This window comes from Vespa velutina, chromosome 4 (assembly GCF_912470025.1).
Source record: "Vespa velutina chromosome 4, iVesVel2.1, whole genome shotgun sequence".
NCBI classification, from domain to species: domain Eukaryota; kingdom Metazoa; phylum Arthropoda; class Insecta; order Hymenoptera; family Vespidae; genus Vespa; species Vespa velutina.
The window spans coordinates 8957359-8971452 of record NC_062191.1 but is presented as its reverse complement, the minus strand read 5'-3'; the positions used below and the strand labels follow the sequence as shown (position 1 = coordinate 8971452).

At 27.9% G+C, this 14094-nt stretch overlaps 1 protein-coding gene and 1 long non-coding RNA gene across 3 annotated transcripts in view; one reads left to right on the top strand and one right to left on the bottom strand.

Moving 5' to 3' along the window:
- Positions 1-11885, bottom strand: part of LOC124948940 — a 34242-nt gene extending 22357 nt beyond the window's left edge. The window contains exons 1-2 of one of the 2 annotated variants that reach the window (XR_007100911.1): positions 11803-11885; positions 11022-11130 (exon numbers count right to left, since the gene is read on the bottom strand). This is a non-coding gene — a long non-coding RNA (uncharacterized LOC124948940). Of the gene's footprint in view, positions 1-11021; positions 11131-11270; positions 11320-11802 lie in introns of those variants that run through there. The other variant, XR_007100912.1, reaches the window with a different exon arrangement.
- A 510-nt stretch (positions 11886-12395) lies between these two features.
- On the top strand, positions 12396-13762 carry LOC124948261 (proteasome subunit beta type-5). Its single transcript, XM_047491618.1, has 5 exons — positions 12396-12623; positions 12741-12897; positions 12973-13185; positions 13288-13521; positions 13583-13762. The coding sequence occupies exons 1-5, from the start codon at positions 12411-12413 to the stop codon at positions 13684-13686; spliced, it is 921 nt and encodes a 306-aa protein (XP_047347574.1). The 5' UTR covers positions 12396-12410; the 3' UTR covers positions 13687-13762.
- Positions 13763-14094: the final 332 nt, after the last annotated feature.

The window sequence follows — 14094 nt, the reverse complement described above, 5'->3', positions numbered from 1 at the left end:
TTAAGATACTCGATTAAAGTATTAATCGGAATTGCCAACTAATTCTAACAATATCAGACGACTTAACTTTAAATGAGTCAGAATCTCAATGATAAAACTTTTAGAAGTTTGTATTCGAACATTGTAGATGATCACTTCGAATAATTTATAAAAAAAAAAAAAAAGACAGGTAAATAAAATAATACAAAAACAATTGTATCTCGAAAACAAGGTCATATCGACCATATATATATATTTGTATGAACTTTATTTTTTTATTTTAATGTGTTGAATCCTTTAGTAAAGTTATGCTCACACATTCTGAAAAATTCTATATATATGTACTGTACTATGTATATATATATATATGTAGGTAAGTATGTATGCGTGCGTATATAATATAGTAAAATAATATAATTAGAAGATGTAATCGCTCGGTTGGTAGACTTTAACCGCGAGAATGATTGCACTGAGCAAAGGGTATATAGAAGATGATACACTTTCATGCGAGTATATACGAGTGTCAAAAATATTCCATAGTATTGTTTCCCTTAATTATCTTCGAACATAAAAGTCAAAGTCAAAAAAAGTGATTTCTTTATAAATTCATGTTAATTCATTATTAAGTATCTTTGATATCTAATAATGATACCTAATATTCCTTCAAATAGAAAAATAAAAGTCAATATCAGATGATTAATACAAAATTAATACAAACGATTTCAAATAACTAAAGAAAAGTAATTATAAATGTCCCCTCATGCTTGACAGTGTGATTTAAATACCTAAAGTGTTATTTAAATAAAGAATTCAATCGACAACTTGACATTACTATCAGTCATACAATGTTCTTTTTCCACGTCTACGGTAAGTTATATATTCTCACATCGTGCCTTGAACTCAACGTGTCTATCAATACGACCCGACGACCGAATGTTAAAGGTCAAGCAAATCAAGCTTTCGGGTACGTCGGACGAACGGCAGAAAAATTGTTGAAGGCAAAGAAAATTTGTTCTTTCTAAAATTAGTTCTGAAAACGTTTTTAATAAAAATCTAAAAAAAATATACCGTGTATATTTATCAGATAAATTATTTATTTTCTTCATTAACTGTCTATTAATTTTCTTTTTTGTTTAAATTATAAAGACTAATCTAACAAAATTTTCGTTAATGTTTCTAATGTTAATAAGTCGTTTATCTTAGTAATTGTATATAATCTATTATATTACCAATTTTTAAAAATCTATTTAAATATCGAAATCGTTTGAAAGAGAGATCAAATGAACTCTTCAAATTATCTCGAAGATATAATGTTATATCTATATACTAACAAATATGAAAATTAATCATGCTAATCTAACAAATGAATACTTAATAAAAAGAGAAAAAGTACAAAATTGTGAACGTATCATAATGGATTAGACAAAATTCGAAAATATACAACAAACATTACACGACAATATAAAAGAAATTTTAACAAATAAATCCAAAGACAATTGAGATCATTTCAAAATATTTATAAAATATTAATATATACTGCTAAATATAAAATAATAAATCAAACAATAGAATAAATAAATAAGTAGAAAAATAAAACAGTTTCTAAAGACAAAGTCTAGAAACAAATAGATAAAGAAGAGTCGACAGAATAGAAAATATGATTAGAAAATAATTGCAACGATAAACATAAATATAGTTGTAAATAAAAGCAATTTTAACGTATGTTATATAAAAATAATAATTAAGTTATTATCAATATATCTATATGTTTTTCTTTTTTGTATAATAGATACCCAATATTGTCAAGCATTTGAATAAATAAAAAAAAGGATACATAATTAAAATTTGAATTCGATGAAATAATAGATGTAAACAATTAATTAAATAAATCATAAAATCAAGAAAATCTAATTAAAGCAATACTCGAAATGTAAATCAAATATATAAAAGCAAATTAATTATCAAGGTAGTTTTTACCGAAATAAAAGAAATAAACAAATTGTTTCTTAAAAGATTTAAACAATGTCAAAAACAAATATAATCGAGGACTTTTTTATCTTATTCGATACGATAATATTAAAAAAAAAAAAAAAAAAAAAAAAAAAAAAAACGCCAAACAAAAAATATTAAAAAAGATATCTGTAAGAAAAAGAACAAACAAAAATCATGAAACGATCAAAATAAGTTACGCTTTTCAACTCTTCCACGTGTGAATCCGTACTTATCCATTGTTCGCGACTACATTTCTAAAACTCGTGGTACTATGTATTACATGCACGAAGATACATGTCGTTTATAAGTACCGGATCCGAGAAGGTTCACGAAGATTTCGACATTAAAATGCTGGAAATCGGGTGCTTGTCGTAAATATAGAAAAGGAAGGAGAGAGAAAGAAAAAGAGAGAGAGAGAGAGAGAGAGAGAGAGAGAGAAAGAGAAAAGCGTTCATGTCGACCTCGTCTTCCTCCTGCGTACCTAGTCGATGTTTAGAAACGTTCGATTGATTCAAAAGATTAGCAACCGGTCGTCATTCGATCGACTCACGTATATTCCATGCTACGGGAAAATGCATTACGAGAATTACGTCATGGTCGTTGCACCAACCTGCTATTATACCTCCTATATATATATATATATAAAATATAATGTATAATATAATATACTTTAGAAAAATGTTTTCTTCAACATTTTTGTATCTCTTGAAAACAAAAGCAAAGTACTGCGATACTGATTTTTCTTCCAAAGAAATTGAACGACTCCGTACGAAAAGAAGAGTTAAAGTACCTGTAGCACTTCTCGCGAGATTTTACGAGTCACAAGAGAAGATAAAAATAAATCGAAACTTAGACGAGTAGGTTGCTTTCGTGTCTCCTTTACGAGACTGCACAAAGTATTCACGAGCTAAAGATATTTAGTATCTCTTTAAAGTCGTTTCCTTTGTCTTCCATTTTTCTTCAAACGATACACAAATCGTATCGACCTACTCGACTTATTTCAATGTTTCATTCTAAACCTAACGTATTTTAGTAGGCTAGAATTGCATAATAAAAGTCAAGTCATTCTGGAAACTCATAAAAATACATCAAGTTTCATTCCGAATCATTCTGCATTTATTTGAGAATAAAATAAATCCAACAATATATACTATAAAAAAAAAATCTTTACAATCGATCGATCGAAAAGTATTCGGTTTCAAACCTTATATTTCAGTTCTTTTCTATGTATATACAGATAATTCTTAAATTACCTACTATTATCACTATACCATGCTATTATCATTTCTTTTAATTCAAAAGAAAATATTAAAAGAGATAGATAGATAGATAGATAGATAGCTTTATTTATTTTCTTTACTTTCGACCTCGAAAAGAGTTTTACACATTGGCCTACGTGATCTAAATATTATAAATTGCAATACTTAAAATATGTTTGATCAAGTTCAATTATATTTTCTTCCACTTTCTTTACTTGGTATTTTTTTAGAAAAAAATACTGACAATGTTAAAAAAAAATTTATTTGACAATAGACTTAACAAATACTATTATAAATAATTTACAATCGATCGATCGCAAAATGTTTAGAATGTTTAAACTACTGTGTTTCAATTCTTGTTTACATTCAGATAGTAATAATAATAATAATTATTATTATTATTATTATTATTATAATTATAATATAATAATTATTATTATAATTATTATTATAAATATAATAATAATAATAATAATAATAATAATTATTATTATTATTATTATTATTATTATTATTATTATTATTATTATTATTATTATTCCATATTTTAATCATGACTGCTAATTGAGAAGAAAATAATGACAATATTAAACAGCTTATCTGCATTCATTCTTATATCTTTGAACTTGTTCAGATTTATATACATACATAACATACATATACATACACAAACATATATATACATACATATACATATATGCATAAATACATACATATATATATATATATATATATATGTATAAATATATATATATAGTAAAAAAAAAACAAAGGATATTTACTGAATCTTCATATTTAATTCCTCTTATCTGAGAAAATTTTCAATACTGCACGAAACCACGTACTCCCTCTATCATCTTTAACTTTAATCTTCGATGGGACGTTTGATACAAAGTTTGCTATGATGTTTAGTTCAGTAGCTAGAGAGTTAGAGAGTGTGGTTGCAGTTTACACTCTCTATGCACCACTACTCTCGACTTTAACCGCTCACCTTCACCTCGTCTCTTACTCAACGATTACCGACGGAGAATCGGGTCTCCTCTCTCTCTCTCTCTCTCTCTCTCTCTCTCTCTCTCTTTCTCTCTCTCTCTCTCTCTCACTCTTACTCTCTCTCTCTCTTCTGTCTTTCTCTTTCTCTCTTTTACTCCCGTTGCGTAATCACAGTGCGGCATACGATCATTATCGAGTCGAATCGTCACTCGAGTGGAATAAGTGCGTGTGCGTACGAGCAAAAGACATTATCGAAGCATTAACGTTCGTGGCTGGGTCGCCACGTAAAGTGCCAAGTTTCCGAAAGGTAATCGAAACTGGTGCCACGCTTCTTTGTTTGATTCCACAGAGTATACACATACATATAATATATACATATATACGTATATTTATCTATGAGTTATATATACATGTGTCTATATTTGCACTTGTATACATTGAGAGAGAGAGAGAGAGAGAAAGAGAGAGGGAGAGAGAGAGAGAGAGAGAGAGAGAGAGAGAGAAAGAGGAGAGAGAAAGAAAGAGAAATCATCATTTTTGTGATTTCTTTTATATACAAGGTTAATATATTTTTCCATGTTTGTATGATTATAATTCATTGATACATTAATTCATTGATACTCATTCATAATTTATATTTTTAGAAATTTTGAGAAAAGTATTAGAATCATTTGAGAAAGTTCGTGGCTTTTTATTTATTTATTTTCTTAATTTTATTATTTTTCTTTCTTTAGTTTCTTTTATTTTTTATTTTTCGTTACAATTATTTTTAAGATTTATTTCACTTCAAGAAGGAAATAAGTATAACTGTATTAAAAAAAAAAAAAAAAAAGAAAAAAAAAAGCTACAAACTTTTTAAATGACCCTCGTTAATATTATTACATAATAATTATTAATAATAAATGTTAAAGTGAAAATAATGAAAACAATTGTTGGAATGAAAACAATTTAATAGAAAATTAAACTGTCGAATATGTTCGATCATTGGATTATATTAATGTGTTGTAATTCTGCAAACACATTTATTTGAGGCAAACTATATTAACCATGGATTGTTCTAAATTTACGTACAAATGGCATTTTTAATAGAACGATTTATCGACCATTTAAATTCTTAATATCTAGTATCACATTCCTTTTAGTGCACGTTTGTGTACGTTCCCATAGACGTTATTATATTTTCAAATGATATCTTTCATAAATACATTAATTACGTTATAGAATATGATTAAACGCATAAGAAAATACACGCAAAAAGAGAAATTCGAAAAAATGAAAGGGATAACCTCACATAGATTGTTACTGCTTCTCACTGTATATACTTATTACATAATAACTAGAAGCGAGTCAGCGAAAGAGGAACTTCCGTTTCCCTTGAAACAAAGACACAACGAGTATTTTCTCCAAAGCCATGAGTATGATTACTATAACGTGTTATAAAATTAAAAAAAAAAAAAAAAAAAAAAAAAAAAAAAAAAGGAAAAAAAAGGAAAGAAAAAGAAAAAAGAAAGAGAAAAAAGAAAAAGAAACTAAATAAAAAAAAAAATATTACGTCAAATTTAATTTTCTCTTTCCTGTATATTCACAAACGTGTTTTTAAATACCCATTGGATGAAAATGAAATCTACGAAGGAACACGTAGATAGATGCCAACTGCCAAAAACTTGGCCTTGTCATTTTTTTTTTCAATCGCACGTCGACTCGTTAAAATCTCAAGTTTCTCTCGCGTTAAACATGTTGCTTTCTATTTTTTTTTTTTTTTTAGATACGTAAATTAAAAGTCTCCACTAATTTTCACATTGGCCTTTAAATTAACATTGCCACCCCGTAAATAATGCTCTAAATGACGATTTTAATATCTTATCGAATCTTGCGTGGTACCATTGACCTTGACGACCGTCCGAACCTGATAAAGCTAGCGACATCTAAACAAAGAAGTTCGAATATATTCGCATTACATTTTTTTTTTTAATTACGCTTTTTTACGCATTATCGTATATACATACGTGTATGCATATACTCAGATATCTATCCCAAAGATTTTCTTATTTTCTATTTTTTGTTACAACTTTCCTATCTATGAAATTTTATTTCAAACAGAAAATAAGTTGACATTTTTTACGTATAATATTTTTTATGAATATATTTAAAAATTAATTAGAAAATAATATTATATTATTAGATATTAGACAAATCGGAAATTGACTTAACAATATCGTAAAATATATTTATTAGACATTGTGATAAATTTGTTTCAAGAATTATGTACTCTTTTTATTATTAACTCTTTGTAATGCAAAATCATTGCTGACGTGATAACACTACATTTTTTCTATTACAAAAGTTTAAAGTCATCTTTAAGACACATGACTGTTAATTTATTCAATAAAGCAAATTAATAAAAAACAATTTTATTTAATAATTCTTTTCAAAGTATACTTATGCATAAGATAAAAAAGAAAATCGAATAAAAATTTGATCGTTTAAAATTATTTGACCAAATTAAAAAAATAATTATATCGCAAAGGATTAAAATTCAATATGTTTTAATTCTTCATTTAAGGGTTAATAAATAGTTGTAGAAAAATCAGAGTCACTTAATTCGAGCTCGTCAAGGGAAAAATAAAAAAACACTCGCGTTGGTCATTAAAAAGAAATTCTAAAAATTAATGTCGGAAAATTTTCGAAAGATAACCGTATCAATTAGGATAACTGAGGCTATCTAAAATATTTCTACTCGTGGAAATTGATCTCTCAACCATTCTATACAAACAACGCAATGGCTTATCGATTAAGCGTCGAGATTTTACAAAAACGGAAAACTCGCAATGTCATTTAGGTCAACACTTTGGGTACTCGTAATGTTTTGTTTTTCTTTTTTTTTTTTTGCGAGTTCACGAATTTGAACGAAAAACATAAAATCAATGAATTAACTATTTCCGTATCAATCGACAATTTTTTATAATATACATATATGCGCAGTATACGGTACGTAATATACAATAGATAAATAAAAAACAATGTAAAACTACGATGAAAACAACGCTACGTTATTTGCTTTCTGGTGCCACATTGATTAGTAGGAGATATAAGCCATACTATAAACCACACGTAGCTCAATGTTAATGCAATACATACAGAATCATTATAAAACACAATATTACTATCATTTTATTATATATGCTAAATCAAATTTTAATTCCTTCTATCGTACATTTTTAAATCTCCCACCTAAGTTGTATAATAAAAACCGATCAAGATCAGATTCCAATCAAATCTTTTAAATTTAAAACTAAACAATTACTTTTTGTACTGAGATGACTGATTGTATCTGATTGAAAAAAAAAAAAAAGATGAAGAGAAGAAAAGAAAAAAGCATATGAATATATGAAAGATAAAAAAAGAGAAGAAAACAATGAAAAGAGAGAGAAAGAGAGAGAGAGAGAGAGAGAGAGAGAGAGAGAGAGAGAGAGAGAGAGAGAGAGAGAGAAAGATAGAAAGAGAGAGAGAGAGAGAGAGAGAGAGAGAGAAAGAAGGAAAGAGAGAGAGAGAGAGAGAGAGAAGAGAGAATAAGAGAAAGAGGGGAAAAAGTCAATTGGCTCGTTATCGTTATCAACGTTTGAAAATGTTCGGCAAACATCGCGATCTTTCGAGAGAACGGAATCAAAAAAAAAAATATAACAACGTTATCGAAGACACGGATAACGTCTTTCGCGTTTATGGGTGGTTCGACGTAGGAACGGACCAATAGCGTGGCATTTTTCAGTGCCTTACCCCCGTACACGTGACCCCACAAGTAAGAAATACGTCATATCGCTGACCCCACAAAAGAAGAGAATAATACATGATACTTAATAACAGTTTCCTATTCGAAACATACCAACATATTTGTCTGTTGTATCACTTAGTGACGTACTTGGATAATCGATTATCTTAGCCTACTATAAATTACGAGATACCTATTACAAATCTTTTTCATTCCCTCTCTTTCTCCCTCTCCCTCCCTCTCTCTCTCTCTCTGTCTCTCTCTCTCTCTCTCTCTCTCTCTCTCTCTCCTTCTCCCTCTCTTCCTTTCTCTTTTTTTATTTATACAACTGTAAAAGAAAAAGAGATAGAATATATGGCGCGTGTCGAACACATTAGTTTCAACGATTTCTTTTCAACTTCGGTCAATACCACCATCCCGATACAATAATATTTGCGATTAAATTCTCCATAAATATCTATTTTTTAAAGCATAACCGTTAAAAATCTCTTTTGCAATCGTCATCGTATAAAGCGTTAGCTCGTTATAACTATCGATAGAAATGGAATTATTCAATTCTGATTAAAGTTTTGAACGAATCATTATAATTTTCTGAATGTTTGAATTCGTAAATACACCTTATCTTAATAATTATTGCAAAAATTGGGCATAGGTAAATCTAACGAGATTTTGGACATACATTTCGTCTATTGCAATATTAATTACTATCTAATATTTCAACAAAATTGTTCGATTATTTTCAGATAAAAATTTTGTTATAAATATTTTAATGATATAAATCAATCGTTTATCGACTTATGGATTATGTTAAATTTTTAATAACCCATTAAATGATATTTCCTATCTTACCTGCCAATGTGAGAAAAGTAATTGATTTCTAAAAAATTAAAAAAAAAATATTCCTAAAATATTTTTACTAGTTCAAAAAAATATCCAAGTTATATCTTTAAAATAATGTATAATGCCTCCAGCCTATTAGTTTCTTCATTATAAACATTTATACCGTAATATCATTATAGACAAATTTAGTAAAGATTGAAAAATACTGATATAAACCCTAAGTGGGCAACTGGTGGCGACCAATACCTCTCTACTTGCTTGCTTTAGTAAGACGATAGTAAACTATCTCCACCATTCGACATCACCATAACTCGTACCATACACCATAAAAACTACATGGCTTTTATTTCTGTCTTTATTTTTTTTTCTATTGTTATTTATTTTTTATTTTTATTTTTTTTTTTTTATCGATTTCATATTGTTACATTCATATATATTTGAAAAAAAAAAAAGAATTGATATTCTGAACATTTAAGCGACGATATCTCAAAAGTAACGTAAGACATTTTATTTTACAAATATAGGATTATAATACCAATATTCTACCTATCAACTATCCTATATACCGAGTAAGCTGCGAGGAGAAAATCTACGCTTAAACTATGCACGACTTTTATTTTCAAGTATGGTGTAATGGTTGATGAATTTAATAACCTTCATACACGCACGTATACGTAATACATAAAACGTGAACTATAATGATTTTATCCTTACGAAATTTTTCATAGACAACCGCTTACATTTAACAGTCGAAAATGTATAATCGACTCTGATTAGTGTATTCTTCCTTACGGCTTACATATTAAATTTTACATCGACGAATATAAGTAAAAATCTTAAATATCAAAGAAACGAATTATTTGATAATGGAGGCCATAATGCACGCGACGAAGAAGTTATCCATTTATGAATTATATAAAGCAAAAATACGATCTTAAAGAAATTTTTTTCATTAGAATAACTTTCATATAATACGTGAAGAAGACGTTGGATCTTGTTTGTAATTTCATACAATATATCCAGTTACTTTTAAAATCACATTTGTCCATTTTATTATAAACGATTAAAAATGAAATACGTAAAGGAAAGTCTAATTATGTAACATTCAGTAATATAAAAATAATGTGTTTGTAATCATCGTGACAATATAACGAGAGAGAGAGAGAGAGAGAGAGAGAGAGAGAGAGAGAGAGGGCTCTTTATAGGGTCAAAGTTTTCGAACAGATACGAAATTGTCAGAGAACATTTTACTGGATTTTTTTCCTAAAATTCAGAAGACGCAGTTCTCTGACTAGATCAAAACGTCGAGAGCACTCAAGTTAGTTCATATTACATCGATCCATCAGTCGAACGATAAAATAGATACTTAAGATGTTCTCAAGTACCTTACGGGCATAAGTCGAATAGATAAGTAAAAGTATTAGAAATCTCGTTGAACTGTTGCAGGTGTTACCGTGACTCATGAAAATACTATTTGAAACGTATCTTTCCAAGTTTGCACTGTACCAACTATATAACGTCGATAACTGCATTTTCCGTTACTAGTTATATACATATCTATATATAGTATGATAGTATGATAGATATCTATATAGATATTATGTATAAGAACTATGTACCTATATATATGCGTGTATATATATATATATATATATATATATATATATATGACGTCGTTAAAAGAGTGAAAGGAAGATTATTATGAGACAGCACACCATACATTCATAGAACGATGCACGATGGAATGTTAACGCGTGCTCCGATAGACCTCTTGGATGTTAGATGTACTAATGCGCTACGAAGGACGCCTTTATTAGAAGCTACAGGAACTAGAGAAAAATCTTCATTGTCGTATTACTAGCGTAGACTTTATCGAATATAACTTCATCATTTTGTTATTTTACGATGATTCGATGAATAAACGTTAGATATTATTTCAACGGAAAATGTATTCCCTTAATTTGTTTTTTTATTAAAATAAAAAAAAGGTTATGTATTTAATGATAGAAGTGCTTTACTGCATACATACAAGCGAATAATATGGATTATACATATATATTATGTATATTACGTATATATATATATATATATATGTATATGCATATACGCATCAACATTGTACTTATAATATTTCCTTTATATATGTACATATTCTAATAATGATATATAATAATTAATATATTTATTAAGCTTACCTGATTATCGTAGTGGTAGATCAATTATTTACGTAAAATCGTTGATCGTACACCTTCACGTCTCATTCCGGCCAAAGATTCACAAATCAATCATTCAGATCACCGTACACTGTATGGTAAAACAGGAAAATTACATTTTTTTTACGCAAGATTTTATCACTTTTCATATTTTTTCAAAGTAAACTACTTAATTATCAATATTTAATAAATTAAAAATAGATATAACTTGAATATTAAGAAAACTTATACTTTTTTTGGAAAGAGCGGATGTCATTCTGACGTCTTCTTTAAGTGTAAGAGTTAATTGTATAAAAAAATGGCGATCGATCGCTGATTGGTTGTTCAGTGATTTGTAAAAAAAAAATTAACCAATGAAAATTTTTTTCCATTTGTTTCCATCTTCCAAAGTAATTAAATAATTGGAAAACTTCAGGTAGGCCAATCAGAATTCAAATTAAGACGTCAAATGAAAATGTGATTTTACCAACGTCTATTTTAAATGTTACAACTAGCATTTTAACAAAAATAATTAAATTGTATTAAGTTCATAAAATAAGATACCACAGTACCGTATTATTTTAATTGAAAATTAAAAATCTATCGATTTGGAATAAAATAATAAATAGTTATAAATATAAAAAATGTTACTTAATTATTAATTATTGTAACTGAAAAATTAAAAACAATAAATATAGTAAATAAAAATTAATGATTCTTCCTAAATTTGTTACATAAAACAAAAATCAAGAACTATTTTATCGTATAGAAGAAATTCATTTACCTGTTTGTGTATTTATCTTTGATTTTTTGACAGTTTGCCAACATTTGTTCTCTTTTTACGTGTTTACGTACTGTCTGTTCCCACTATTCAAAAATACTCGCTCGGTTGCTGTACTAAAAGCTTAAACTGTATGTTGTTAGGGGTCACCAGTTTACACGACAAGATAAGATATACGATTAAATTTGTAAAATAATATATATTATTTTTTAACTTTTTTATAATTTCTTACAAATTTTTTGTCAATAAAGTCTATCAAAATTCTCTTGATAATTATGACAAAATAATTTAATACAACAAAAAAAGAACTATTTCTTTATGAGTACATATTAAAAATATCCAATTAGAATAGAAAGAATATTAAAAAAAAGAATATCGAAGAATCTAATTGGCTCATCTAAAACGACTATTTCCTTTTTTAACGGTGATTGGTCCATTCGTTCTATACGCTCATTTTTAAAAATGGACTTATTATCACTAATTATAAAATATACTGAAAATAGTTTAATCGTAGAAATTCTTTAACGAGAATAATTTGTAATAACAAAATTGTTTAATATTAATTAAATTATATAAACTTATTAAATACAAATTCATTTCATTAGTCAACAATGCCACCTACAGAGATAAAACTGAAACAGCAAGATGACATGCTATATGCATTCAGTATTCGTATGAACATGGCGCTTGCTGAAGTTTGTGGTCTCAGTTCTTATGTAGATTTTAATTCTTTGCAAGAAACAGATAAAATACCAGGTGAAATCGAGAAATACACAAGAAACTTTATAAATAATGTTCAATTAGCTGTACCACCATATATAAATGCAAGTATCGACATATGAGTTATCATACTAATGAATTAGTATCTGAAAACTGCTACATCATGTAGAAGAATTTTATATAATTTTTTATGTTAATTGTTTCATATATACAATTTTCAGCCTGCTGAAAGTCTTGCACAACTTTCTGCAAGTACTGATGAAACTGGGAAACATTTAAAAATTCAATTTGATCATGGAACAACTACATTGGGATTTCAATACCAAGGCGGTATCATATTGGCTGTTGATTCCCGTGCTACGGGAGGGCAATTTATTGGTAATAATCTATTTCCTTATCAAAATTATCAATCCAAAAACATTGTACATTGACTACAACTCTATGTCTTTATAGGTTCGCAAACGATGAAAAAGATAGTGGAGATCAATGACTATCTTCTTGGTACTTTGGCTGGTGGTGCTGCAGATTGCGTTTATTGGGATCGTGTTTTAGCTAAACAGTGCCGTATGTATGAATTGAGAAATAGAGAACGTATTTCAATTGCAGCTGCTAGTAAACTATTGTCAAACATGGTATATAATTACAAAGGGATGGGTTTGAGCATGGGTAAGATATCGAAAAAACAATTTTTGGTTTTATATATACATTCAAATTCTATTCAAAAAGATAATATTCAAATTAATGGATATATATATGATATTTCTCCAGGTATGATGCTTGCGGGTTGGGATAAACGTGGTCCTGGAATGTATTACATTGACTCAGAAGGTACCCGAACACCAGGAAAAGTATTTAGCGTAGGTTCTGGCTCTATTTATGCCTTTGGTGTATTAGATTCTGGTTATCGTTGGGATCTAACAGATAAAGAAGCTTATGAGTTAGGAAGAAGAGCAATTTATCATGCTACTCATAGAGATGCATATTCTGGTGGTATAGTAAGAGGTAAGTACCAATAATTTTGTAATTAAACATTTTATGTATTAATTTAATTCTTCCTTTACAGTATATCATATGAAATCAACTGGTTGGGTACATATTTCTGATGAAGATTGCAAAGATTTGCATTATATGTATCAAGACCAAAAACTAGCAGGAAGCAGCAAGTAATCAATCTAAACATACTGTATTTTTTTCCCCCTTTTCACTTAATAAAATATTATTCTTAGGAATATTTTCATCAAAAGCTTTCAAATTGAAGTTAATCACGATTTGTGTTCCTTGTGTATTATAAAATGAATTAATACTTAACAATTAACCTTAACGTTACAGGACACATGAAATTTCTAACCTTACGCACATACATATAAAATAATTATATTAATTCTATGCATAATAATCAAAATTTCAATAAAATAGCTTTAAATTTTATACAAGTTGCAAAATTATATATAAATTATGTTGACGAACTCGTTTTCTATACTTATATTTATATTGTTTAACGTAATATTATTTAACTCGAGTGATGAAAAATTTTGACGTTATAATACATCTATATTAACAACGTATAACCTATAT